At 37.4% G+C, this 27,124-nt stretch overlaps 4 protein-coding genes across 5 annotated transcripts; 1 reads left to right on the plus strand and 3 right to left on the minus strand.

The window, feature by feature from the left end:
* Positions 1–27: 27 nt before the first annotated feature.
* On the minus strand, positions 28–2,247 carry LOC137719609 (U-box domain-containing protein 1-like). Its single transcript, XM_068458645.1, has one exon. The coding sequence runs from the start codon at positions 2,245–2,247 to the stop codon at positions 175–177; it is 2,073 nt and encodes a 690-aa protein (XP_068314746.1). The 3' UTR covers positions 28–174.
* Positions 2,248–12,120: 9,873 nt separating this feature from the next.
* Positions 12,121–13,913, minus strand: LOC137721358 (trihelix transcription factor ENAP2-like). Of its 2 annotated transcripts, none has more exons than XM_068460455.1 (2): positions 13,040–13,913; positions 12,121–12,374 (listed from the first exon to the last, which is right to left on the minus strand). In XM_068460455.1, exons 1-2 carry the CDS (start codon positions 13,722–13,724, stop codon positions 12,211–12,213), a joined length of 849 nt encoding a protein of 282 aa, XP_068316556.1. In that variant the 5' UTR covers positions 13,725–13,913; the 3' UTR covers positions 12,121–12,210. The 2 variants fall into 2 exon arrangements, with proteins under 2 accessions (XP_068316556.1, XP_068316557.1); XM_068460456.1 differs by lacking the exon at positions 12,121–12,374 and adding an exon at positions 12,535–12,777.
* A 705-nt stretch (positions 13,914–14,618) lies between these two features.
* Positions 14,619–15,934, minus strand: LOC137721551 (pentatricopeptide repeat-containing protein At3g56030, mitochondrial-like). The gene has a single exon (XM_068460647.1). It carries the CDS (start codon positions 15,885–15,887, stop codon positions 14,889–14,891), a length of 999 nt encoding a protein of 332 aa, XP_068316748.1. The 5' UTR covers positions 15,888–15,934; the 3' UTR covers positions 14,619–14,888.
* An 8,997-nt stretch (positions 15,935–24,931) lies between these two features.
* Positions 24,932–26,443, plus strand: LOC137719476 (alcohol acyltransferase 9). Its single transcript, XM_068458513.1, has one exon. It carries the CDS (start codon positions 24,972–24,974, stop codon positions 26,340–26,342), a length of 1,371 nt encoding a protein of 456 aa, XP_068314614.1. The 5' UTR covers positions 24,932–24,971; the 3' UTR covers positions 26,343–26,443.
* Positions 26,444–27,124: the final 681 nt, after the last annotated feature.

Here is a 27,124-nt window from a genome sequence, read left to right on the forward strand (position 1 = left end):
CCCGAATGCAAAATTATTCGACGCGAATCTTTAACAAAAGAGCAGCGCAGTTCTTGAAAGTTGATTCTGCGGCTGAAGAAGATTTGCAGTAATTAATCAACACTTTCATTTATGTGCTTGATTTTCACAAATATGCACTTGAACTGTATCTAACAAAACACTCTTTTAACACTGTCATCCAATCTGGTGGTGAGATTGGAAGCAGCACCTGTTCAGTAATCGAAGCAGCGTGTCGGCTTTTCTTCGAGCTTTCAAGGAACCGTCTGCAGCCAAGCTTTGGAGTGAAGGAATGCTCCGCGGGTTCATCAACAGCCGTCGTGCGACCTCCTCTCCTCCGTCTTTGCACAACCCCAACAGAAGAGTGACCGCGTTTTCCTTCCCTTTCGGAGAACCAAATCTTAAGAGATCGATAAGAATATGCACTAAAATCCTGCTCTTCCCAATCTCCTCCCGTCCTTCAGAGCAACCCAAAATCTGAGCAAGCAGTGCCAAGGCATCATCTGTAATTCCCGCCTTGTCGTCCATCAACAGCTCGATGAGCAGAGGAACCGCCCCGGCGAACACAACACTCACCTTGTTGGCATTGTAGAGTGCAAGATTGAAGAGTGCTATGGCAGCATCTTTTTTACCAGCTGGAGTGCCTTCTTTCAAAAGCCCAACCAATGCCGGAATGGCTCTGGGGCGCTTTCCAATCGTTACCTTGCAGTCATCTATCATCGACAAGCTGAAAATTGCTGCTGCTGCATTCTCTCGTGCTTCCATTGTGTTCCCCGATTCCAAGACGTTTACTATTTCGTCAATTGCTCCAGCCGCCATGATCAGAATCTTGTTGTTGTTGTAGATGGAGAGGTTGAGCAACGCTGTGACAGCGTTTTCCTGAATTCTCGGTTCATGGCATCTCAGCAACGTCACTAGAAACGGAATAGCTCCTGCTTCTGCTATTATCCTCCTATTATTCATGCCGGTTTTGGCAAGTAATCGGAGCTCATAGGCCGCTTGCCTTTGGATATCAGGTGAACCAGTTGCTAGTTTTCCCACCAGAAACTCAGCTGTCAATTTCACAGCATCAACAGCAGCTTTCACGACAGAAATGTGATCGACAGCATTTTCGTACAACTCCCTTTTGCTGCTGCTCCTCGCCAAATCGGAGGAAGAAGACTGCGAGGGTTCAGTTGTGGGAACTTTGTTCTCCTCGCACCATTGTTGTATTAGACTCCTGAGTGCATAGTTGGGAATAAGCGCCATGTGAATCAGCTTCTGCCCGCTGTTGGGACATGTCTGGTGCCCCGAATTGATCCATTGTGCAATCGAATTTCGATCGTAAGTGTGCCCGGATGCTACAATAACAGGGTCTCTAATCAAGTCCAATGAAATCGGGCAGCGAAATTCATCCGGAACATTGGGGATCAACGACTGAGAAGATGAAGAGTGATCATAAAATCTACCCGAGGGGACACACTGCAGTTTCATATCCTCTTTACACGGTTTTTCAATTTCACCATCTATAAAAATGATGGTTTTGCAGTACGACACAAGGGAAATAAGATTGTTTATGTTGGACACCACAATCAGCCCTCCACTCCCTGCTTGCTTGTCAGCTTCTGCCTCGAGCTTCGAAGTTTCTTCTTCGTAATCCACGGTGTTTCTCAGGCCAATGCTGCTCAGAACATCTCTCACTTTAACCAAGTCTATGAAACCTTTGTTCTTCCTGTTCTTCTCACTATTGCTTCCCATCAAAACCAAAAGCTCTTCTCTTCTCTTGAGCTCTTTGAGATCGATAAAAAGCTCCGCTCTTTTCGCTTGCCGGTGGAGGAGCTCGATCTGCTCTTTGATATCTGCCGTCACGTTAAGCAAGCTCAGAGGCAAAATATCAAGCGCCCTCCCCAACTCCTTGACCAGCCCGTAAAACTGATTCGAAACCAACTCCGTCTGCATAAGCCCCCACAGAGAGCTCCCGTCTTTACAATCTTGGATCAGAAACTTGGCTCTTCGAATCACGAAGAAAAGCTCCGTGAGGCATAGGATTGAAGAGGGAGGAAGCGGCCCGGCGGACTCTTTTATCTCTTCGAACAGAAAAGCGAGAAGCTTGATCCTCCTTACCATGGTGGAGATGTTGCGGCCCTGCAGAACCGGAAGCTTTTCCATGGAGCAAACTTCGTTGCATATGTGAACCAACGATTGTAACAACGACCCAGTTGGCAAAAATCCTGTGGAAACCATTAGAGGAGGAACAAGAGCTGCTTCCATTTCATATGTCACTATGCTTATGCCAATTCTCGTACCAAATTTTTCTGCGATTGACGTTCGAAAATGGATCAACGAGCGAAAATGCTCGGTTCTGCCTTTGCAGTTTAGGGTTTAGGATTCAAGTTCAGACCAGAGAGCAAACGAAACTCTTTCGATACCCTTTTTGTTGAAATCTTGACAAGAAGAACGTTTCTAATTTCTCGAAACAAAAAACAAAACTTCAAGGTATTATTCTTAATTTCTTGTGTTAAAAATTGAAGTGATGGGTAAAGAAAGAAACGAATAATGTAATTGCATGGACTCTTGACTGTTTCTGTTCGGAAAGTTGACATTAGAGGACAAAAGAAAAGGTGATGGCAAGTGAAGGACAGAAGGGGTGGGGGAGGGATTGATGGCTTGCTGCCACTTGGAGGCACGTCCGGCCTTCTAGGGTTACTTCTTTTGGAAAGGCATCCTCGTCTCTTCCACCAAGTCTACTAAGGTCATAAATTTGAATCTTTAAAATTTGATTCAAAAAATAAAATTATTATAATTTTTAAAGTAGATTCCTATTTGTAGCCATCTGATTAAATTTCGAAAGCCCGAATTTAGGACTTTAATGGATTTTATGGAAGGATCCGGAGAGGATCCCTTTCCACTTCTTTTTTATATTTCCCCCGCCAAATTTGCATTAAAAATGGTTTGGATACGTTGAATGGATATTAAAGCCATTTCAAACTTGACTTCGGTGACCTACTACAATTCGTTGCACCTGCAAGTTGCAGGTTTCTCATGTCCATATATGGAATATCTTATTAGGAAACGTTGTGTTTGGCGGGCACATACCAAAAATATAGACTTTTGGGAAGAAAAATTGATCCGACTATACTAGTGCTATAATTATTTGTTGAGTAATGCTATTTGAAGACGTAGAGCTGACGCACTCTATAATACAGATGGTCTTACTTAACGGTAGAATCCGGTTTTATTAGAGTGAGTCTACATGTAATGGAGGAGTTGTGTTTAGGCTCCAAATGTGGTTTTTGATCAAATGATTGGTCGTCTTCGATTTTCATTTTCCCTTCTTTTTTGTCCGAGTAATATTAGCCTAATCTCTTTGAAAAATCCTAGCTCCGTCTTTGTATATGTATTTTAACTACGGTTGTTCAACTACAAAAGTTTTATAGTCGTTTCTTATTATATTTAATTAACTGCAATGTTTAAAAGTGTGAATATATTCATTAGTATTAGTGACATTTTTGATATTTAGATCTTGCAGTTGGTAACACTTCGACCTCAGTAAAATATTGGAGAAAGACTGTAAACATTTTTTTATCTATTTCTTTTTTAAAACTTCGTCTAAATATAACTAAAGACAGACACATGTAGTTACACATATTACAACTTACTACGTATGCAAATTACGTGCCTATTAATTACAAATTTACATATACTACAAGAAAAGATTTTGCCCACAGTTGAAAAGGACAAAAGGATGTGACTTGTGGTTTTGGAGGCCAAATTTAAGAGGGAAAATATAAGAAAGAAAGAAAGAAAAGAAAAAGTTAGGTGAACAAAAAAAAAAAAAAAAAAAGACGAGAAAGATGATTGAAAAGGAAACACTATAGCCACCTTCCTACTGCATGGTGAGGTTCTGCCCTTCCCTATAATTCACTCCGGGTCGCGGAGCTCTCAACTGAGTTGGTTAAGTTTGGCAATTCCATCTCTGGTTGCGGTTTCAATTGATCTCGCGTTATAGCTCTGAAGATAAGTAATAGGTATTGGTTAGTGATTGTGAGGTTCAAATTTTTTATTGAAAGAACACTAAAGGCTTCTGCCCTTTCATCCCTTGAATAGATAGAAAAGAAAGGCAGAGCTTTTGGTTTTTCATGTTGTCAAAGAGTTGAACAAGAGTTTTTCGTGATATATACACATACACTGGGATATAGGTTAAATTCTTGTGTATTGATATATTGCACAAAAGAAAAACTCTAAGTTAAATTCGTCTTAGTTAATTGAGCACAGAGTTAGAAAACCTAACATAAAAACCCTAAACCCTATTAGTTATCCTTAATTTCTTAATAACTGTTAAGATCATGAAATAGTACGGTGGTAGATGAACTTATTCATCTTAATAATAAGGAGTTGTTGACATTCTAGATAACAGTAAAAAATATGCACATTTTTTGAACGTATGGTAGAGAAAATAAAAGTGCATATATAGTGACCATTTTACGTAAATGCATAGCTCAGGTCGATGTTATCTGTAGACTTTATAATATCTCCACTTTTCTCTTGTTTCTGCAGTTTGTTTGCTCCTTCATCATATTCGTACGCACTTAATTACCTCTAAGTTTCAAGCAATGGTTAATACTTACTCTCAAACAAAAAATACTAGATTGTTCATTGTTTACTGTGTTGGAGAATAGGATCCAACATCGGTAATATGAAAAAATAATATACAATTAATATGGGAGTTTTTACCCTTAATATTACTGAAGTCTTTTGTGACAAAACTCAAAACCTAATGATAAGTGATTAAGTTGAGATACTATCGTTGATATTGGTGACGGGACCGTGCTTTGCCTATAAGTTTCACACGTCGGTCTTGGTCTAAACAAGTGTACCATCAAGATTTATATTTATTACACAATGAACCAAGTCTACCATCTTTTGGAGATAAGTCGTTCTGGTTTCATCTTATTCATTACACGAATGTTATTAAGCATATATGATGAAGAAGATGGTGGCAATTTTTTTTTTTATTTTTTTTTTTGTATATATATTTTTTTGATAAAGAAAATCCATGGTAATCAAGGTCAACGATATTAGGATAATATTTGTGTCTCTCAGATAGGGACCATACTTGTCCCCACTTATAGTTGATGAACTATTACCATTCGAATATCATCATCAGAACGTTAATTCTTTTTATCATCATCTAAGGATTATATTATTCAATTGTAAATCTTTTAGTCATCAATATGCATAAAATTAATAGGCGGTTCATCACAGGATGCTACTTGTTATCAAAACTATTGATTGGTTTAATACATATGGATAACTAAACGATCTTCAGATTGAATTATTTTTTCGTAGATATGCTATTTAGATGATGATAGAGAGAACGAATGGTTCTAATTATAATTTTTGAATAGTAAAAAATTTGATAATCATAAATAAAATGACAAATATTTCAAACTAATGGGCTAATAAAAACAAAAGAGAATCATCATTAAACTGCAAAATAGTTTTAATATTTTTGGTTTAGATTGATTTCTTTGTGTGAGGGCTTGTTTGACTTGGCTGTTGGCTACCCACTGAATTAACCTTTTTGTTTGGATTATGTGCTTTTAGTCGACTTCCTTTACATATAATAATAAGAAAAAATTAGGTTCTCAGTCTTCTTTTTGCTATTCCATTGATTAAAATTATATTCCTTTTCAATTTTTGATCAAGGTTCTTGGGTATTAATAACATTATTAATTATTTCAATAATAAAATATTTTTTTTATTTCTAAATATATTCATTTAATGTTAAAAATGTTACAATTAGTATATTTATATTTATGACTAAATTTTTTATCATGTATTTTTTGTGACATCATATATCATCTAGGGGTGTGGATCCTCTATGCCGTATATGTATATTCCTATATCTTCCTAACACGAGGCCCTTTGGGAGCTCACTGGCTTCAGTTTCCATTGTGACATCCTACATCGCCCAGAGGTGTGGCTCCACTATGCCTTATATGTATATTTCCATCTCTACCTAGCATGAGGCATTTTGGGAGCTCACTAGCTTCGGGTTCCATTGGAACTCCAAAGTTAAGCGAGTTTGCGTGAGAGCAGTCCCAGGATGGGTGACCCACCAGGAAGTTCTCGTGTGAATTTCCAGAAACAAAACTGTGATGGCGTGGTCAGGGCCTAAAGCGGACAATATCGTGCTACGACGGAGTCGAGCCCGGATTGTGTTGGGGGCCCGGGCCGGGATGTGACATTTTTAGTTTTAGTTTGTACCCATTTTTAATTTTTAATTTTTTTTAAATTTGTACCAATTTTCTTTTCAGTTTTAATTTGTATCCATATATTAATTTCTTTTTGTGCCCATATTTTTTAAAGTTTATTTGTATTTGTACCCATATATTTTTTTTATTTGTACTTTTTATTTTTGCTAAATTACCCATGCTAATTATATGTACCTATTCATGTAAAACTTTTTATTTTGTTATATGTAGAATGTACCCTTTTTTTATATAAAATCTATTCAATTTTTTAATCCATTTTTAAACTTATATAGGTATATTCTTTTTTCTTTGATTTTAAAACGTATCAATGTCAAGTTTAATCGAAGAAATTTACTAATGTTATTAAACTTTTTTTTTTTTTTTGTGATTTTGAAGAATGTACCCATGTTTTGATACAATATTTTTTTTGGTTAATTTTGATGAATGTACCCATGTTTATATATATATATATATATATATATATATAAACACACACACTAGTATATTTATATTTTAATATTTTTAATCCCATAAATTATGATTTTTTATTTAAAACCTCATTTATATAAACAACTAAAATTTCTAATTTTTAATTTAAAAAATATAGTAACGTACATTGAAATAAATGATCACATTGATTTCAGGGACCTCAATCAAAAATTAAAAACCAACAAGGTTTCAATCAAAGAATATTCATAGCTAAGAACCACATCCAAAGTCTCCCTAATAATAATAATAATAATAATAATAATAATAATAATAATAATAATACACGTTAGACTATAAATCCACTGCTAAACAACAAAAGAATGAAGCCCCATCTTATTTTTAATACACCTCTATTTATTTTTGTCCATTGATCTTCTTTAATTTATTAGTTTGATGATCAAAAATTTTAAAAAGTGTGTGAGAAATGAAAAAAAATAGATATGTAGATAGCACTATTCGTATTTTATTATCTTTTAGTTACAATTAATGTAGGGTAAATTATAAAAAAATTACCTCAATTATTGGTGTCACGACACTTTCATACCTCATCTTTTAAAATTGACAATGTCATACCTCATCTTACGAATTTGTGCCAATGTCAGACCTCCGTTAGTTTTCTATTAAGTTTGATCGTTAAGTTATGAGCTGGCAGGTGTGGGAACCACATCCTTACCCAATTAAATTATAAAAAAAATAATTAAATATTAATAAATATATTTCAACAAAAAAAATAATAATAAATATAGAAAATCATTTAAAAAATTATTAAGAAAATGTGGGACCCACCCCCATCCCCCACCTTTTCCTGTCCCCTACCTTTGTCCCTTCGAAGATCTTCAACCCAAACAGAGGCCCAAGACCTCTCCTCCTCCGACACCCCATTCAAACCCCTACCCGCTCCTCTTCCGATCCCCGCCAATCCCAAGATTCCAACCACCGCCGCTCCCCACCATCCTCAACAACATCCCACCTCTGACGCCAACATCATCCACGTCCTCAGCTATTCCAGCTGGTTCTCGCCTGACCACATCCACCACTGTGAGGTCTGATTCCTCCCTGAGTTCTTCGATTCTCGATCCCATTCGAAAAACCCTAGCCTCTACAAGTACTACCGCAACACCATCGTCGCCAAATCCAGGGCCATCAACCCTTCTCAAAAAGCTCACCTTCATGGAGGCCCGCAAGTCTCTAGTTGGCGACATCGGCTCCGTTTAGAGGGTTTTCGATTTCCTCGAGCTGTGGGGTTTGATCAATTACATTCATTCTGCACTCAACAAACCCCTCAAGTGGAAGGACAACAGCAAGGCCGCCGGTGCTTCTTCTAATGAAGGTAGTGAATCCCCCGCCTACAGTGCCAAGGAGAGCCCCAAGAAGATGACCTGCAATGGCTGCAAGTCTGTTTGCAGCATTGCCTCAACTATGGAGATTTGAAATTGCCCCAAGAAGAGGACCTGGAATTGAGGTTTTCTATTTAAAATTGGCATGGAGATTTGAAATTTAGGGTTAAGGTTTGGGGGGAATTAGGGTTTTCTGTTTGAAATTGGTGAATTAGGGTTTGGGTTTGGGTCGAAGAAGGAAGGGGGTTCTGAAACAGAAAGAGGACAAAGGTAGGGGACGAGACGAGTGCAAGCGAGGAGAGGGACGGAGGAGGGAGACCGCATCCCAAAGAGAGAAGAAAGAGAAAGGGTGGTGGAGGAAGGTTGGGGGGACGGGGAAGGGTTTGGTGGCTGTCGAAAAGAAGAAGAAAAAGGGTTGGTGCGGGTGAAGGAAAGGGAATGCTAGATCCCTTAGGCCATTTTTTTTTTTTTTTTTAAGTTTTTTAATTTTTGAATATTTTATTATTAAAAATATATTTTATTTTTTTTAAATCCAATTGGATTAGTGAGTGAGTCCTGTCTTTAGCCACGTCAGCATTTAACAGAGAAATTAACAGAAAAACTGACGGAGGTCTAACATTGTCAATTTTAAAAGATAAAGTATGAAAATGTTATGACACCAATAGTTAATGTAGTTTTTTGTCATTTACCCATTAAGGTAATAATAATCGTATTTCTTAACATCATATGCTGCAACGGCATAAGTATTTTAGTACTGCTAACGTCCAAGTCCTCGTGCAGTCTACACGTTATTAGGCATGCCAGGGTAGTCTCCCTACTCAAAAGCCCACTTACTCAAACTCCCTCCCTTGCTCACTTATTATCTAAATTGCTTTTTAATAGAATTCTGGTTGTCAAAATTCCACAAAATTATTATTTTAACCCTCTCACCAAAGTTAAAAAAAAGTAAAAAATATAGACAATTTAGTAATTACATAAACATAAATTTGTTTTTAACAGCAACCTCACAGCCAAGTAGTATAGAATGCCCTATTTTAAGATTAAAAAAACAACAGCTCATCATTGTCCCAATTTTCATAACTGATTTTTTTTTAGAATTTTAAAAACGAATCGCACTTCTTAATATAAAAAAATGAAATTTGTTCATACAGTGTGTGTGGGCATCTGCTAATGTGACTTAACACAATTCTACGTAGGGGTGGAATTTTTCTCCGAAAATCTCTAACCCATCCCGAAATTTGACTGAAAAATGCTTGAATCGTATTTCCCAAAACCAAATCAATCCCGAAAATTTCGGTTTAGGATTCGGCCACATGTTTGAGAGTATTCAGTAATCCCGAACCGAACTGAATATTATATATATATATATATATATATATATTTATTTATTTATAATTTATAATTAGAAATTACTTGGACCGTTGGATTGGTTAAGATCTAATCCAACCGTCCATGTGAGTTGGGTCTTTTGTATTCGTCCCTTCCTCATACTCTCAATCGCTCACTCTCACTCTCCCGATGCTGCACCCATCATGTTGGTGCCGCCATCGTCTGCTCCAATTCCCCTCCGCCAAGGTCACTCCCACTCCCCTGCATTCTCAATCAACTTTCTTTGTTGGTCTTTGTTCCAGTACACCTCAGTGGGCTTTCTCAATGAAGAGTTAACCGTAATTCCCCAATTCCAATGGCAGATGATCTGGATGAGCTCAGCGATTACACATCGGAAGATGAGGGCACCGAGGATTACAAGAAGGGAGGCTACCACACCATCTCCATTGGGGACTCCTTCAAGAATGGCTGCTATGTGGTGCCCAGCAAGCTCGGGTGGGGCCACTTCTGGCTTGTGTAGGACACAAAGAGCTCGGTATGTATTTGTCTTATTGTGAAGAATGCTGCTTGTTTGGTTACTGAGAAACTGAGGGAAAATGTAAAGAGTAGAGGAAATGAAATGTTGTGTTCTGTAGATTGCGAAAGGGAAACAGTTTCGGGTATCCCAAATTTCGGAAATTACATTTTTTCGGTTCGATTTTGGTATGTAAAATTCCATCCTTAAATATTTTGGTTTGGAATTTAGGATAGGAATTTGGTTCGGGATTCTGACCCAAACCAGCTCTAATTCTATGTTCCTCAAACTCAAAGTGGAATCTCTCTTTCTTTTCAAAGTGGAACCCTCGATGTGTCTCAAAATATAAAATGTCTACCATCCTAATCATTCAATTTTGGGTCGGCCCATATTCCTTTCTCTATGCACATTCGGCCCCACGCATCATTCGCGAGCGTGTTAACCAATAGTTGGGTTGAGTTTAGAACCAAAACTAACACGTGAAGACACTTTCCATCGTGCAGTTGTCTTTGTGTGTGTTTGGGAAAACGACATGCATTTGATCAAGTGAGAGTGGGCTCTTGGAGGGAGGAGCACTATTGACTATTGTTGTCGTTTTTATTGCATTTCCACTCTTGCTCTACCACCGCAACGTTTGAACTTTGAAGTGACATTATATTCCTCACTTGGTCAAAAATATTCGAGACAGAGTGACGACATGTGGGTGGAACCTAAAACGGTACACAAAAGGAAAACTGAGCAACTTTTTGTAGGTTTTTTTTTTCTTCTATACATTGCTTTATACCAAAAGAGATCTTTAAGGGTTAGTTTAGTATTGTTTATTTTTCATCAAAATTATTTTTATTGTGTTGTGAGAAGAAGCAGCCGTGAAAAAAAAAAAAAAACAGATAACAGTTTGGTAAATTATAGTGCTCAAAGTGTTTTTAGCAAAAAAAAAACAAAAATAGGGGTATATTTGTCTATATTAAAGTTTTATTAATTGATACTATTTACCTGCTCTGAATGAACAATTTTTTATTTTTTATTTTATGAGCAGTATGTGAAGAGCTGATTTTGCTCTCTACCGTTTTGCACCCATAATTTGAAGAAAAAAAAACACACATTTTTTCATCTACCAAACCTGCTTAACGCTCCAACTTTTTAAAGTATTTTTTATGGCTAATGATAAATTTTTATGTTCTAGTGATGTTCTTTTTTTCAACTTAATTCATCATCTTTTGCAACTTTTCCCTGTTTCCATCTTGTGAACAACTCTTAACTCTCTTGATATGTGATTAATCTGCTTTTCTATTGAAATTTGCTCACTCACTCAGTCAAATGATATATCCCATCATTTGTTGATGAACCATCATTTCCCATTATACCCACCAATGGCGCATAATGATGGTGCCCATCTTCAATTATCTTGGATTCTTTTTCTTTTTCTTTTTCTAGAAGTTAAAATACATAATTTGATTCAAAAAATGAATAAATGTTGAATCATGACAATTTAAAAGGTAAATAGCCAACTAGATTTGATTGAGTTGGTAAATGTCGTTCTCTTCGCTAAACCAAGGCCTAGATTCGAGTTTCACCGTCAACAATTAACTCTTGGTGGGCGATCTGTCAAAACCCAAAACAAAAAAAAAGGTTAAGACTCATTATGTAAGTCCTCAAAGAGACTTATAGCATGCCCTAACCTTGAAATGGTAAACTTTTAGCCAAAAAAACATGTAGAAGGTAAATTTAGAACCTTGCAACTTGCATGACACTCAAACCAACTAAAACAATATTTGGATTTGAATATCATAAAAACAAACATTCTTTGTGCACGATGTTCTTTTTTATAAAGCGCGAACACACATTGATATTGTCAAAAATGTATCAGCAACATGGCATTACTTTTAATTGATCATTTCATGACCGCAATAACCATTTAAAATTTTGTTATATATGCACAAGGCGGCTATATATATATGTGTGTGTGTGTGTGTGTGTGTGTGATGGAAAGGATATTACTCATTAGAGAAATTAAATTTTATTTTCTAATTATCCATGAAGGGAAGTCATGAACCCCGTTCAAGCTCATGTCGCGCAGCTTGCAGGTCACTCAAGAGAAGATGCACTCCCACCTGCATTTTCGCACCCTATTTCCGCTCCGACGAGCCCAAAAAATTCGCCCAAGTTCACAAAGTGTTCGGAGCAAGCAATGTGAGCAAGATCCTAACTGAAGTCCCCGAGGATCAGCGCGCAGACACGGTGAATTCGCTGGCTTATGAGGCCGAGGCGAGGCTGAGAGAACCTGTTTACGGCTGCATTGGCGCCATAGCTATGTTGGAAAGGAAGATGATTCAGTTACAGCATGATCTGGCCATTGCTCGAGCTCGTCTCGTTTGCTATGCTCCAAAGAATTCGCCCTCATCGTCGTCATCATGTTTTTCTTGTTGTCCCATGTTACATGAGGATACTTTCTCAGGATTTCCTGCTTGGAGTCTATTAAACGGTAACAATTTCAGCCAGAATGCATCTGAATTGATCAGGCAGCATGGACAAACTAGTGATTTTAGCTATTTTTCATATATATTCTGAATTCATGATCTCTCTCTCTCTCTCTCTCTCTCTCAATTTCTCTCTCTTTCTCTCTCTTTGTTGGTAATTTGAAATGTGCGGACTTAATTTCTCATAAAAATGAACAATTGGGAAGTGGGAATTATGTGATTATTGACAAACAATATTACACTACAGAAATCAGAAACATAATGTACAATAATTGTGAAGCAAAACAACTATTCAGTTACAATAATGTAATTAGAATGAGACACCGTCGCCTTGACGTTCCAGTTACATGCAAATCCTTCTCATGCGTCGTGCGATTAAAACTTCTATGATTTCTTCCCTATTGAAACACAAAATGTCATAAGAACACAAATAAAAGAAACAGAAATACGAAATGGTTATCGACCCTAGTGCAAATTCGATCTTCACCAATTTACCTCTCCCTAACAACTAACAATTTAACCGACTAACACCATCATGTGTCCAAAAATAAAAATTATCAACCAACCCTGAAATCGATCACATTGCAATAACTCTTAATGATCAAATAAAACCCATAAACAAATTCAAATTGAAGTTGAAGTTCTGAACAATGGCGGCACCTGAAGAATGCGAGTACTTGGAGTGCTTCATCTTCTTCCCGAGCTCCACCTGAACATCCATGAACATACTCAACCTCTGCAACGCGAGCTCCTTGTCGAACTCCATCCTCTGTTTCTCCAGCTCCATCATCTGCTTCCGCTTCGAATTCTCAATCCTCTCGTACATTTCCCCAAACTTCGAAATTGCCCTAGCCAATTCCCTGCACGCCGCTCCACCCTCAAACACCGCCGCCTCATCATCGCCGTCGTCGTGGCGAATTGAGCTGTCGGTGGACCCTCCGAGGAGATTCGTATTCGGGTCGGGGGATTTGGCACTGAGAGCGAGGATTCGGGGGTTTGATTTGGTCGCACCGGCGGTGTTTGAGGGGGTTGAGCAGATTATGGAGTGGAGGCGGCGGTAGAAGGGCCACGTGGACTGGCCGGGCTTCGACTTTTCCAGCTTGTACTTTTTCTTCAACGTGTCGATGCGGTTCTTGCACTGGACGTCCGTCTTGAACGGCTTGGCGCCGCCGTTTTGATGGGAGTTAACGGCGTCGGCCACCTCCTTCCAGTCTTTCTGACGGAGGATGCCGCGGTTTAAATGGAGGTAGCGGTCGCCCCAGGCCGTTATTAGTGCCAACGTGGCGTCCTCACTCCAACAGTCTTCGCGGCCTGCCGGGGCGTGAGTACGGGTCAGGCGGTCCATGGACAGAGACGGGTTTGGGTGCCGAGGTGGTGGAGAGAAAGATTGGGAGTGGGAGCTGTCGGTGAGGGTAATGATAGACAGATGAAGGAAAGGATCGGAGTGAGAAGCGCATGGAAATCTGGCCGTGCAATATGCCGGCAGTGACGTCAGCTGCCCTATTGGCGTTGGCCGGATTACCAAAACCGCTTTAAGTGCTTGTGAAAATTAATTAAGAATAATGATGAGAAATTTGTCAAACAAAACCTATTTACAAATGCACTTACCACATTTACCCTTCCAAAATAATACACGATTTGGAAAAAAAAAAAAAAAAAAATTGCACATGATAACACTATATGAACAAGCACAAAAATTAACGATAACATGTCTAATTAGAGTTTTTTTATTAATGTGATATTTGTTGTTAATGCTTTATATTTTTCAATGAGTAAATTGTAGTAATGGTCTTTTAACTTTAACTCAATTAGAGCAACGGTTCCTTAACTAAAAATTTATTATCATTGGTTCCTCAACTCATCAAAACGTGTAGATATGATACTTCAACTAAAAATTCATTACCATTGGTCCCTCAACTGTAACCCAATTTGAGCAATGGTTCATCACCTTTGACCCAATCGTAGCAATGATCATTCCAATATAACTCATTTTGACAAAATTCTAACGAAGTTGATGAAAATGATCCCTAATTATAGCAATAGTCCGTTCAACATAACTTATTTTGATAAAAATTTTACGAAGTTGACGAAAAAAACCGTATTTACACATTTTGATGAATTGAGGGACCAATGGTAATGGATTTTTGGTTGAGGAACCATTACTCTAATTTGATTAAAGTTAAGAGACCATTGCTACAATTTACTCTTTTTCAATTGACAAAATATTTAAAAATATCGGTAGAACACAGCTAAGATTTTGCTGATGAGTTTGGGTTTTTCTATATATGGAAACGATAAGCAAATGAGCCATCGAGTTATTTATAATCTCACACAACAGGAAAATAATACGACACAAACACGTTAAAACAAGATACGTAATCAGGTTTATTATTTAAGCACTTTTAAACTACCTTTCAACATTTCAAGTAATTTATATACAACCAAAGAATCAAAGATAACAACTCAATCAGTGGACGACCCAAAATGGTATGGCCAACCCAATCAAATTTTAATCATAATCCTTAATCTTCTCATAAGAATCCTTCAATTTATCACCAATCACCAAACCCCTCGCATTCATTTCCTCAAAAACCAGTTTAGCCTCCTTAAACCTCCTCAACTTAATCAGCTTCTTGGCCAAGCTCCCAAAACTCTCCGTGTCCAGCCACGTGTCCCTCCCGCTAAAACTCCTCACAAACTTTACCGCCTGCGCGTAAAATCCCTTTCCCAGCAGCGAATCAATGACGTACACGTGTGTAGACAGCAGTGCCGGCACCTCATCGTCCACCATCCTCCTTATCAGCACCAGAGCCCCCTCCACCTTCCCTGCCTTACACGCGCCAAGAACCAGCGCGTCGTACGTGCGCGTGTCCGCCCTCATCCCCTCTTCTTCCATCCTCGTCAGCACTCCGGCCGTCGCTTCCAAATCTCCGGAGAAACAGTACGCCATCAGCAGATAATTAAACGCCGGCACATCCGGCGGTGCTCCGACTCTCCTCATCAGATCCACCACCCCCCACGCGTCGTCCATCCTCTTCTTCCGGGTAACCACATTGAGAATCGGGTGAAAGGTGCAGGCGTTGAGGCCGTAGTCGCCACGCGCCATAAAATCCACCACGCGCAGCGCCTCATCGACCCTCTCGATCTTACAGAGACGCGCGATGAGCGAGTCGTACGCGCTTTTGCGGGTGAACCCCCGGTCGAGACGCGCTAGGGTTTTGGTGAGGTCGTCGAGTACGGAGAGGGAGGAGTCGGTGTTGGTGAGGAACCTGAAGGTGTTGGTGGTGTTGAAGCAGTGGTCCTTGACGCGCTTGTTGAGGAGGTAGTGGAGGTTGTCGAAGTCTCTGGAGTGGCCAGCGGCGATGACCAGGTTGTCGTAGTAGGCGGTGGTGGGCACGTCAGGGAAAGGGCTTAGGGTAGGGTTTTGGATCGAGAAGAAACGGGCGGCGAAGGTGACGACAGATCGGGAATTTTGGGGTTTATGGGGGATTCGACGGAGGAGCGACATGGTGGCCGGTTTGGAGGGGTTAGGGTTTAAGCTGGTTAATGAAGAAGATCAGAAGTTCAAAAACCCCGGTTGAGAAATGGGTAGGTGTTCATTTTGAAATGGGCTTGGGCTGAATTCTATTGGACTGGACTTTAGGTTTTTCTTGGATTGGGTTATAAGCTTGATATTGCGCATTGGATTGAATAAAAGGAGTCTTTATGGCCCAAGTAATACATATTTTGTACCAAAAAACATATTGAATGTTTTTTCTTTGATGACCCAATATTGTACTTTTAACTAATCTAAACTTCGATGACAGAATTCAAAGTCCGGGGTATACAAAGCACATTTGCTCTAAACAAAGTGGTTTTGCCTGCATAAGTTATGAATGATATTAATTAATTCAGCTTAACGTGCATATTAATATTAAGCAAATAGTATTGCTTGAATTTATGTGATTGAAACTCGGGTGCATAAAGGCGCATATATGCTCCAGTTAATGTGGTTACATCTATGTCTACAATGAACACACGTTGAATTAGTAATTTTATTTGTTATTTGCGTTTTTTCAACATTGATCATTACAGCATTCACGATTTTTCAATGCCACGAAATTAGTCCATGTGAACACCTATAGATGATAAATAGTTGATTTTATATTGTACAATAGATTCTGAAACTCACATCAATGGTTTGAAATTGCGCACTTGGACAGTCTGACCTTATCAAATTCCCAAAACAAAAATGCTCGTCGGTATCAAACATACAATTAATGTGTGCGATCTAAAACCACTCAGATCAATATTGTCATACGAAAGCCAGAAAAATCTCGTGATTGAACTTTTTCAGTGGTGATAGATATCTAAGATTTTCAATATTAAACTGTCTGAACAATTTCCCGTGCCAAAACAGAAGTCCACCAAAGCACTGACTTCAAAAGAGTACCCATATCCCACCGCCTACAGACAAAGATTTTGCCGTCAATGCCGACTAATCTACGACGATGCCAACCCAATAGATATTTCCAATTTTCCAGTCGTAATTCTTAGGGTACTGCGGAAGATGATAGCCTGCCCTTAGTCGCAAGTTAATATCAAAACAGAACAAATTAACATTCCGTATCACGACGAAACCCTAAAAAAAAGAATCTTAGGATAAGCTAGCTAGCTAATAAAATCACCTTTAAGAAGCGAGATTGTCTTGGTCTGGCTTTTTTTTTTTTTTTTTTGTGAAAAGAAGTGAAGAGTAAATCACTAACCAACTGGACAAAGCATGCCTAGGAAATTCTTCGAGACGACATTGCTGCATGCATGCGCGTGAAATTAAAGCATGCAGATCCCTCGAAGCTAAAGAAAAAGTAAAGAATTTGATCTCTTGCGTTGGAGTTCTTATCTCGGTCTAAAACTATTTCTCTTTTCTGCAGAGGAATATGAGGATATCAGATATATATGCATCATCTTTTTGTTTCCCGTAGGGACAAACTTTGGCCTATTTTTCTGACTTAACCTTTTCACTTTTTTTTGATATTCTTGAGCCTCCTAGCTAGTATGTCTCACTGTCTTAGAAGAGAATAAAAGTATGAAACTCAGCCCGTTCAATAATGCAAGAGTAATTAACCATTAAATGACTGGAAATGATTCGGGTTTATGTAGCGGTACTACAAATTTGAACCACTCATTCAAATAAGAATCTAATCTTCTTCGATTGTAAAACTGTTATTGTTGCTTTGAGAATACTTCTTTACTATCTATTACTAGGTCTCCATACTATTACATTTTACCTAATAAGTTAAATAAAAGTTAAACTGAAGGTGTTCGTATTCCTCTCTCTCTCTCTCTCTACTATCATCCTCCCATCTCTTTCAGTCTGAGAGAGTGCACGGAGCTCACAGAGCATCTTTCAGGAAGAAATTAATAGGTCGGTGGTAGGTCACGACTTGATGGTCATTAACATATCAAGCACAGCCAAGCCATGCATGACTTCTTGTACCCACTGCACACCCAGCCACCTAACAATGTTACAGCCGACCCGATACTTTTTGTTTTCTTACCATCGGCGAAATTAGAAGTTTGTCCTTCTATAAGTTACCAAAAAGCCAGGCAAAAACATATAATCCAACCCGGAAAGGTTAACAAAAAGTGATTTGGCCAATTCCCCAGAATGTTTCTCACCCATTTTTTGTTCTCATTCACTCTTATGTTTACTTATGTTGGTTATTCATTATTAATTTATCTAATTTTTAGGTTTAAAACACGAAAGAGAGTGCAAGAAGATAAAAGAGAGCGTGAAAAAATCAAACCTATGACGATTTGTCTATCTATGAAAGCTTGCACTAGTAGTTATGCAATTGCAACAAAACAAGATTAACTTTCACGAATCACTTCTAATTGCAAACTTGGTCTTATAAAAATGGAAACATATATACAATCGCATACGTGCTTTATCGAAATAATTTTTTTTATGATGTTTAAGAATCATTATCCATACGATCCTCTCCTTTCTTTTATGTAAGCAAGATCTCAATGCCAGATATAATTATTATAGATAGAATCAGTACCCTTAAGTACTACTTAAGGGCCATATAGAAGTTGGTAGCGGGGGACTTATTTTGATGTTAAATTTTTTATTTTTTTTAATTAATGTCAAAGGATCGATATGGGAAATATTATTTATAGAACCAGGAAAAAAAAAAGCCAGAGAGCCGGTCACAAACAACAATACAACTCTTAAACAATACCGTGAAAATCACGTTGTTAGGGATAATATTGCATGCCTTTGTTCGACAAGATTAAATGGACCACATGGCTAAATGAATTTCCACCAATTGTTTATGAGATTGAGTTAACTAAAACAATCCAGAAATAAATTATGGATTTGTTTAAACAAGAAAATCCGATCTTCCCATCTCTTCATGATCAAATTGTAGATATGGAATCCTAATAATTAATGGGATAGTTTCCTAGGCTTTGAAATTTGGTTTTATTTTAATATATATGACTTTCTGCGGACATCTGAGGCATCTTTCGCATATTGAATAGGCACGCTGCTCGTACTAATTTATAATATTGTAAAAGAAAAATACGTGTGTACACATGATGGGTGCATTTTTTTTTTTTTTTTTTTGTCAACTCAATTGAGATTATTGTATTTTGACGTATTTTTATTAATTGAAATTGGCAACTATTAAATCGCTTTTAAATATATAATAAAGTAAAAAGTCTCACGTTCAATATTTGATGAGTTATGCCCTATGTATAGGTGAGACTATCGACTATTTATAAAGGGAGAGAATAGTTAAACTTCGTCTTCAGCTTTATATGCATATCCTAGCAAGTAAATATTCTGCATGAACAATGTAAACCAAAAGAGAGGTCGATCGCAGGAAGAGTCGAATACGAGCACAAAACCAAGGGCACCCTCCACATAAGATGCATGCGTTGGCATCAATACCAAATCTACAGCTAACTTCATCAACCTTTTTTATTGCATGTAGTCCATATCTGAGGGAGGAATTTATAAAGGAACGCCCGAGGTATTAGGGTGCTTTCTTTAAGGTTCATCACACCGAGAACATCCTCAAAAGAAAAGAGGGCAACTTTGCTCCTCCTTCAAGTAGGGTGGTGCTCACTTCCTCATTGATCTCGTTAAATTATTGTTTAAATGATTTAAGACATAAATTTTAAAATTTAAACTAATGTAACGATAATCAATAGAAGAATGAGTATCACTCTCACTTTAGAGGGGTAAGAAAAATGCACTCAACAAAGAAAATGTGGTGCTATCCACACACTAATTTTTGTCTCTCGGACACCCCTTTCCATTTTCGGCCGTCGAAACGAATGAATTGAAGAGTGTCAATGAATATTATTAATAAGAATATGTGAGAGATAAAAATTGGTATGTGAATAGCACTACCAAAAAAACCATAGGTATATTTAAATTGAATCTAATTAAGGTCGTCCATGCACTAAGATTCTAGGCTCTAGCCAGTGGAGAAATTTTTCGGGTGGGGGCGCTTCGTTTAGCTTTTTAAGAGAATAATTTAAGGCACATTTTCGTTTTCAATTTGTTTTCCATAGAATAGTTACTCCATTTTTTTATTTTTTTTTTAAATTGGTTATGCTACACAATGGGCAACTTTATTTGGTATCGAATTTGTCATCCACGAGATTCGAACCTAAAGCCTCTTGCGCTTCGTTTAGCTTTTTAAGAGAATAATTTAAGGCACATTTTCGTTTCAGTTTGTTTTCCATAGAATAGTTACTCCCTTTTTTTTTTTTTTTTTTTTTAAATGTGGTTATGCTACGCAATGGACAACTTAATTTGGTATCGAATTTGTCATCCACGAGATTCGAACCTAAAGTCTCTTACTTTTAAGTGAAAAAGAATATCACTAGACCGTAGTACTGATTACTCCAATTAAATCAAATAGTTTATAAAGGAAAGAAAATCGGTGTGTGGTTCGAAACACTACTTCCATAACAAAAAAAAGTTTCTGAACACTCAGTTGTAACAATAAAAAAAAATTGCAATTTTCTATAGGCATTGCGGGTGCAACTTGGATAGGAATATTCGATTCCAACTGATTTTGAGCCGAAACAATCTAAAATATTCCATATGATTCAAATTCAAAATCGAAATTCTGAAATCCGAAAAAAAAAAAAAATCTAAAGAAAATGGATAGGAATTGGAATGTACTTAATATTTCAAATCTGATCCGAAATTCCGAAACTTCATAACTCTATTACATACACTTAGTATGTACTTATGGACTTTGGGTTTGTAATACAATATACTCAAATATGTAAATAATTTTTCAATTACAACTCACTTGAATATATTACATACAAACGTGAGAATTTGAGAACTATAAAAAAATTATATATTCGAGAGAGGGCCATGGAAATGACATTATTTTTACCTTGGTATAGATGAAGTCATACAACTCCAATAATTTTAAAATTCCGAAATAATTCGATTCCGAGAATACCGAATTCGGTATGAGTGTAAGAAATACCGAAATTAAAACTGATATGCATTTTCGATTTTTTTTTTTATTGAAATTGAAAACATGTATTTTCAATCCGATCGACCAAAAATGGGGCTTAGACAATAGGCAATGTGTCTGATCAAATAGTCAGCATCTGGTAAAAATAGTCAATTATATGTGATACAGTGATGGGCACAATTCTTCCTACTGATTCCCCTCCTCCTAAGTTAATGTTTAGACTAAATTTAATTGAATAGTACTTAAATCTCAGTTTTAAAATACGAAAATATTATTTTTACCTTATATTTATACCATAATGTTATACCATCTTAAGTGTCATTTTAGGTGGACAGCCACATCATTTAAAACAATATAAATTTTTATTCAATTAAAAAGAATCAGAATACCAAAAAACAGGGAGAAGAAAAAAAAAGACAAATGAAAAACCCTAAAACTTAGCAAACGTTAAAGTTTCACATTTCTTCTTCTGTCGCACTTTCCTCCTTTCTTCCCCTACCCTTTCGCGTTCACCAGCTTCCCTACGCTCTAGGAAAACACTAATTACATATTGAACAAAGAATATGTGCATAACATAACTAATCAACAAACAATTCACTCATATTATAACATATAAGATTGAAATAAAACTAGACTAATCTATATTCGAATACAATCCTGTAACTATTTGACAAGTTTGCCTGTTTCACATGGTTTCTTTTGTTTTTCTAAGTGTGATGTGGTATGGTGGCAGTGGATGATGGATATTCTAAAGGAAAGTGTTATTTATACATTTATTTTTATTTCGCATGCACTTGTTAATTTTTCGTCATCGATCTTCTTCAAATAAATTAATTCGATAATTAAAAAATAAAAATAAAAATATGAAAAATAAAAATAAATTTTGTAAATTGCCTTCTAATTATGACCCTGCTCCAAAAGCAAAACGTCCCCAAAAGGCCAGTTTTTATCTGACATCCAGCCATACAAAGCCGGTTTTACGTGGTGTTGGTATGATTGTGCCAATATCTTTTTGCATAAGATACCGGAGACAAGTAGTAGACAGGTATCAGTCTCCACGTCCATCAGTTCCCTACACCTGCCACAAAATTATATAAAACACCTGGTTGTTGTAACTAAATTCAAACATATATATAGCGAATAAGAATAATGTTGGATACTCAAGAACGAGTAAGATATTCTATTAAAAAATTTTAATGTTCAAATTATAAAATTTTGTACTTATGATAAGAACTGTTGGCATTGTGAATAAATCTGTAAAAATTATCTTTACAAAAATTGAATTAAAATTAAAGTCATTTAGTCAATTTACTGTAATAAATACATATATGGCTTGCAATGCTTTTACCAATTATGTGCATATATTTTTAATGAATTTTTTTGCAGGCTAATCTCTATAGACTAATTTATAATAAAAATGATTCTGATCATAAAAATAAAATTATATAAATCGGCAAGAACAATTTTGAAAAGGAATCTCTACTCATCTTTTAAGTAGTCAAGTATTATTATAAACAACACATTACACAAACTATTACATTTCTAAGCGTACACACAATTCATCTAAACCGAACCATAGTTAAGATTTTATGTATATTACTCCAACTAATTTAGTAATACTAAATTCAAAATTATTAGTTAAAATGGGGATTTTTTTGCAAATAATCCTCTTAAAACTCCATTTTTTAATGAAACACTTATAATGTTAAGAGATTTGTAGTTTAATTGATTAAGAGGATTCAGCCTGAATTCAAGGACCTGCATTCGAATTCCCCTCTTTGTAGTTTAGAAAGATTTTGTATAAATTATCTTGTAGTTTGTATAAATTATTTTGCTTATACTATAAATGTTTATCAATAATTAATATCACCAGACAAAGTGATTATACTAATTAAATATTTGATTAAGGGATTAGTTGGAAAATGTTCTTTATATGAGCGCATTTTTGTTCATCATCATTTATTGTGGTGTATACTCACCACTTTATTTATCACTATTAGATGAGTTTGAATTTTGAGATTTGTACCTATCTACTACACGAATCTTGAAATTCAAACTTATTTAACGATGATAAATAGAATAATAAGTATACATCACACTAAATGGTGGTGAGAAAAATACTCTTTTCTTCATATATCTATTTTCATCAGTCTACCAGTAGGAGAGAGACCTATCAATGAGGGAAGGCAATAATTGACAATAGTTTTTTGTTTTTATACTATTTTTTTCCATAAAGTAACACCCAGTGAATCTTGCGCAAATCTTTCACAGTTACCAAATCAGCAAAACATGCACATGGGTTTGGATTTGCTAGGGTGGTAGTTAATTTGAACTTCGAGAAATTTTAATATATTGACTTCTTTGAGTGACAGATTCTAAATTGGAAAGTTTAATAAAATATTTTCGTGCTGTTTATTTTTAACAAAAAAAAATCATATTTATATATTTTTTTGGTTTTATTTACTATACTTTTAAAAATAATTTTTCATTAAAAAGGAATTTTTATGAACTTTTCGTTAGTTTTTCTTTTTAAATAATATTTATAAACTTTAAATTTATATGAATTTTGATAAATTTATAATCATTTCTATTACAGATCTCTATGGATTCCTTGCATATGTGTAACAAAGGTTGTTTGTCAAGGATTGGGTTCCATCAGCAGTAAAATTAGCTTGAGAGAGAGAAGGAAGAACAACGACTTAGCATGTAATTTTACAAGGAAGAACAATGGCTTAGCAATGTAACTCCGTGGCATGGCTCCATTCCTTCAAGACAAGTCTGCAACTGCTTACGGTTTTTGGGGAGAGATATGATATCCATACGTCTTATTTTACTTCTTACACATATTTTTAATTTTCAGTCATTGGATTCGATGAATTGAAGAAAATTAACGAACATAAATTATCAAAGAGTGTGTGAGAAGTAAAATGAGGTGTGTGGATAACACACCCCTTCTAGGAATATTCCGGTTAGAATCTCGGAACATGTCACATCCGAAGGTAGCGTTGGTGAAGAAGAAGCCAGTAGAGCAAAGTGTGTTCTTCTTTGACACGGGTTTTGAGATACAAAGAGAATCTTTGGTTTTAGATACAAGTATATACAAATACACACACAGCGAGAGAATATCAGAGAGATTTCGTACTAGTCCTATTGGATCTGGAGAAGGGGTAAGGTGTATTTTCCAGATAACATGGCAGTGGTGTAGAGAGCGGCAGAGAAACTTGAAAAGAAATTCTAGGGGTGGAGATGAAATTCGTTATGCATAAAATTTACTTTTAAATTCTACGAACTCTTCGTTTGCAAGCGTTTTTCAAATAACCTGAAATGTTTTTTGTAAAGGTATTTTTAAACTAATACTTAGTAAAAATTTAAGTGAATCTTAAAAAAATATTTTTAAGTACATCTTGCAAAAATCAAATATCTGGTGCTTCTTCTAAAAACCACTTAAAATGCTTTTGAAAACCAAAATCAATTTTACCAAAAACGTTTTTAGTTATTTTAAAAGTACTACTTTCAAACGAGCGCTTAATGAAATTCTTCAAGATTAATACCTATAGATTTGTATAGACTCTTTTAAAATCTTAATTGACTGTATCTGAGCTCAATACATTTTTTAAAATTCTATTAAATTCTACTTTCAGTACCTCATAATTTCAAAATCCTTTAAAATCCTCTTTAAAAATCATAATTAACTGCACTCTGATTCTATAATCTTTAAAATCCGTCAAATCGTAACTTTACTACACCCCTCTTAAAATCTTAATTGACTATATCTGAGCTCAATACATTTTTTAAAATTCTATTAAATTCTACTTTCAGTAATCCTTTAAAATCCTCTTTAAAAGTCATAATTAACTGCACTCTGATTCTATAATCTTTAAAATCCTTCAAATCGTAACTTTACTACACCCCTCTTAAACACACCAAATTCCTTTCTGTCTCTTATATATTCCTCCGTTGCTCAGCCGAAAAAACCAAACTCAAAAACCCTAAGTCCTCAACACCACACACCCCCCCCCCAAAACATTACCCAAAATACACAAAACTCAAGGTTTGATTAACTACTTCATTTATTTGATCATTATAAAGTAGAGGCTATGGAAAGCTCCGTCCGTGTAAAGGAGGCCGTGGTGGTCACGCCCTCCGCGCCCACCCCGCCTTGCATTCTCAACCTATCCGCCGTCGATTCGCAGCTCTTCCTACGCTTCACCATCGAGTACCTCTTGGTCTACACTCCTTGCCCGGAACTGAATCAGGCCTCGACCGCGTCGCTTGTCAAGGCTGCACTAGCTCAGGCTTTGGTGCCATACTATCCGCTAGCAGGCAGAGTGCGCCCCAAGCCCGATGGCTTCAGCCTCGAGGTGGTATGTCGGGCTCAGGGCGCAGTGTTCATTGAAGCTGTCTCCGACAATGTTGCGGTCTCTAATTTTGAGCGGGCTCCGCGCTACGTCACCGAGTGGAGGAAGCTATTGTCGCCCCAATTGGTTGACGTACTTAAAGGGGCGCCGCCGCTCGTTGTCCAACTGACGTGGCTGAAAGATGGAGCGGCGGCACTTGGCGTGGGATTCACCCACTGCGTCTGCGACGGGATCGGAAGCGCCGAATTTCTCAACTCGTTTGCCGGGCTGGCAGCCGGAAAGCGCGGGTTCACTAGCGAGTTCAAACCCAAGCCTGTATGGGATCGCCACCTTCTCGACCCACAACCCGTAAATCGTGCATTAAATCCACGTCATCATCGCATAATCAAGGCGGCGAGTCACCCCGAGTTCAGCAAGGTCCCGGACGTTTCCGGCTTCGTGACTCGGTTCGCCAACGAACGACTCGCCCCCACCTCGATCACTTTCCATAAAAAACATTTAATTGAGCTGAAGAAACTCGCTTTGTCGACGAGTCGACCCAGTACCTCGTTATCGGCGTACACGTCGTTCGAGGTCCTCTCCGCCCACGTGTGGCGTAGTTGGGCAAGAGCATTGAACCTACCACCAAACCAAACCCTCAAGATTTTATTCAGCGTGAACGTACGTGACCGAGTCAGGCCGAGTCTACCCGGCGGGTATTACGGGAACGCGTTCGTGCTGGGGTGCGCGCAATGCAGCGCGAGGGAGCTGGAGGAGAAGGGTCTGTGGCACGCGGCTGAGCTGGTGAAGCGCGCAAAGGAGAGGGTAGAGGAGGATCACGTGCGGAGAGTGGTGGAGTTGGTGAGCGGGGAGGGGAGGGCCTGTCCGGACTCTGTGGGGGTGCTGATCGTGTCGCAGTGGTCAAGGCTGGGGCTGGAGAGGGTTGACTTTGGGATGGGGAAGCCGGTTCACGTGGGGCCCGTATGCAGCGATAGGTACTGCTTGTTTTTGCCAGCTGGACGTTCTGGCGATGGTGATGATGAACAGGGGGAATCTATGAAGGTGATGGTGGCGGTCCCCACAAGTGCAGTTGACAAGTACGAGTTGTTGGTCAAGAGTCCTTACTTATGAAGACCGGTAGAAAATAACTCCCCCTCTCTCTTGCTCTTGCCGTTGACTTTGTATAGTAATTTTCTGACTTGTATAATTGGAGAGAGTGAGGGAGAGCGATGGTTTAGGGTTTACTGTTCTAAATTGGGAAATTGGGAAATTGTAATGTGCCATGAGAACCGTTGGATTCAATTCATGTCTATGCAAAAGGTTTTTTTATTTTTATTTTTTTTAATTTATATGAGGGAAAGTTTATTGATAACGAAAAAATAAGTTACACCTAATCAGGGGACATAAATCTTACCCCTAAAAAAACAAAGACAATAAAAAGGAATACACGAAAAAGAAGAGGGAACATAAATCTTACCCTTCTAGAAACAAAAAACGAGAATGAAATAAAGAAAAGGGGGGGGGGGACATGAAACATAACCCCTCTAAAACCAAAGTTAAAGGTCTAAACTTGCAAAACAAGTCAAACAACCCCATAAAGTAAGGAGAGAAAAAAAGTGAGACAAACCTGGATGCCGACATGTACATTAATTTGAGAAGCGGTAACCAGGCAAACCAACATAGTCTGAAAACAAAGCAGCCTAAACCGCCATCGTAGGAGAATCATGCCAAGTTAAATATGGAGAAGACAATACCATGTTAGCAAAATTGTCCGCAACAATATTTCCTTTGCGATATATGTGAGATGCGTAGAAAGTCATTTTCCGAGTGCAATCCAAACAAATAGACCATTGTGTATGAAGAAGCCAATGAGGATCAAAATCAGAAGATTGAAGAGCAGAAATAACACTAGA

This window comes from Pyrus communis, chromosome 16 (assembly GCF_963583255.1).
Source record: "Pyrus communis chromosome 16, drPyrComm1.1, whole genome shotgun sequence".
NCBI lineage: Eukaryota > Viridiplantae > Streptophyta > Magnoliopsida > Rosales > Rosaceae > Pyrus > Pyrus communis.

Bases quoted from the DNA above. Each gene is read 5' to 3' on its own strand.
- LOC137719476 (XM_068458513.1), top strand. From the start codon at position 24,972: ATGGAAAGCTCCGTCCGTGTAAAGGAGGCCGTGGTGGTCACGCCCTCC.
- LOC137719609 (XM_068458645.1), bottom strand. From the start codon at position 2,247: ATGGAAGCAGCTCTTGTTCCTCCTCTAATGGTTTCCACAGGATTTTTG.
- LOC137721551 (XM_068460647.1), bottom strand. From the start codon at position 15,887: ATGTCGCTCCTCCGTCGAATCCCCCATAAACCCCAAAATTCCCGATCT.
- LOC137721358 (XM_068460455.1), bottom strand. From the start codon at position 13,724: ATGGACCGCCTGACCCGTACTCACGCCCCGGCAGGCCGCGAAGACTGT. The intron at 12,375-13,039 runs GTGCCGCCATTG...ACCGTTTAATAG, and splicing joins CAAGTACTCGCATTCTTCAG to ACTCCAAGCAGGAAATCCTG.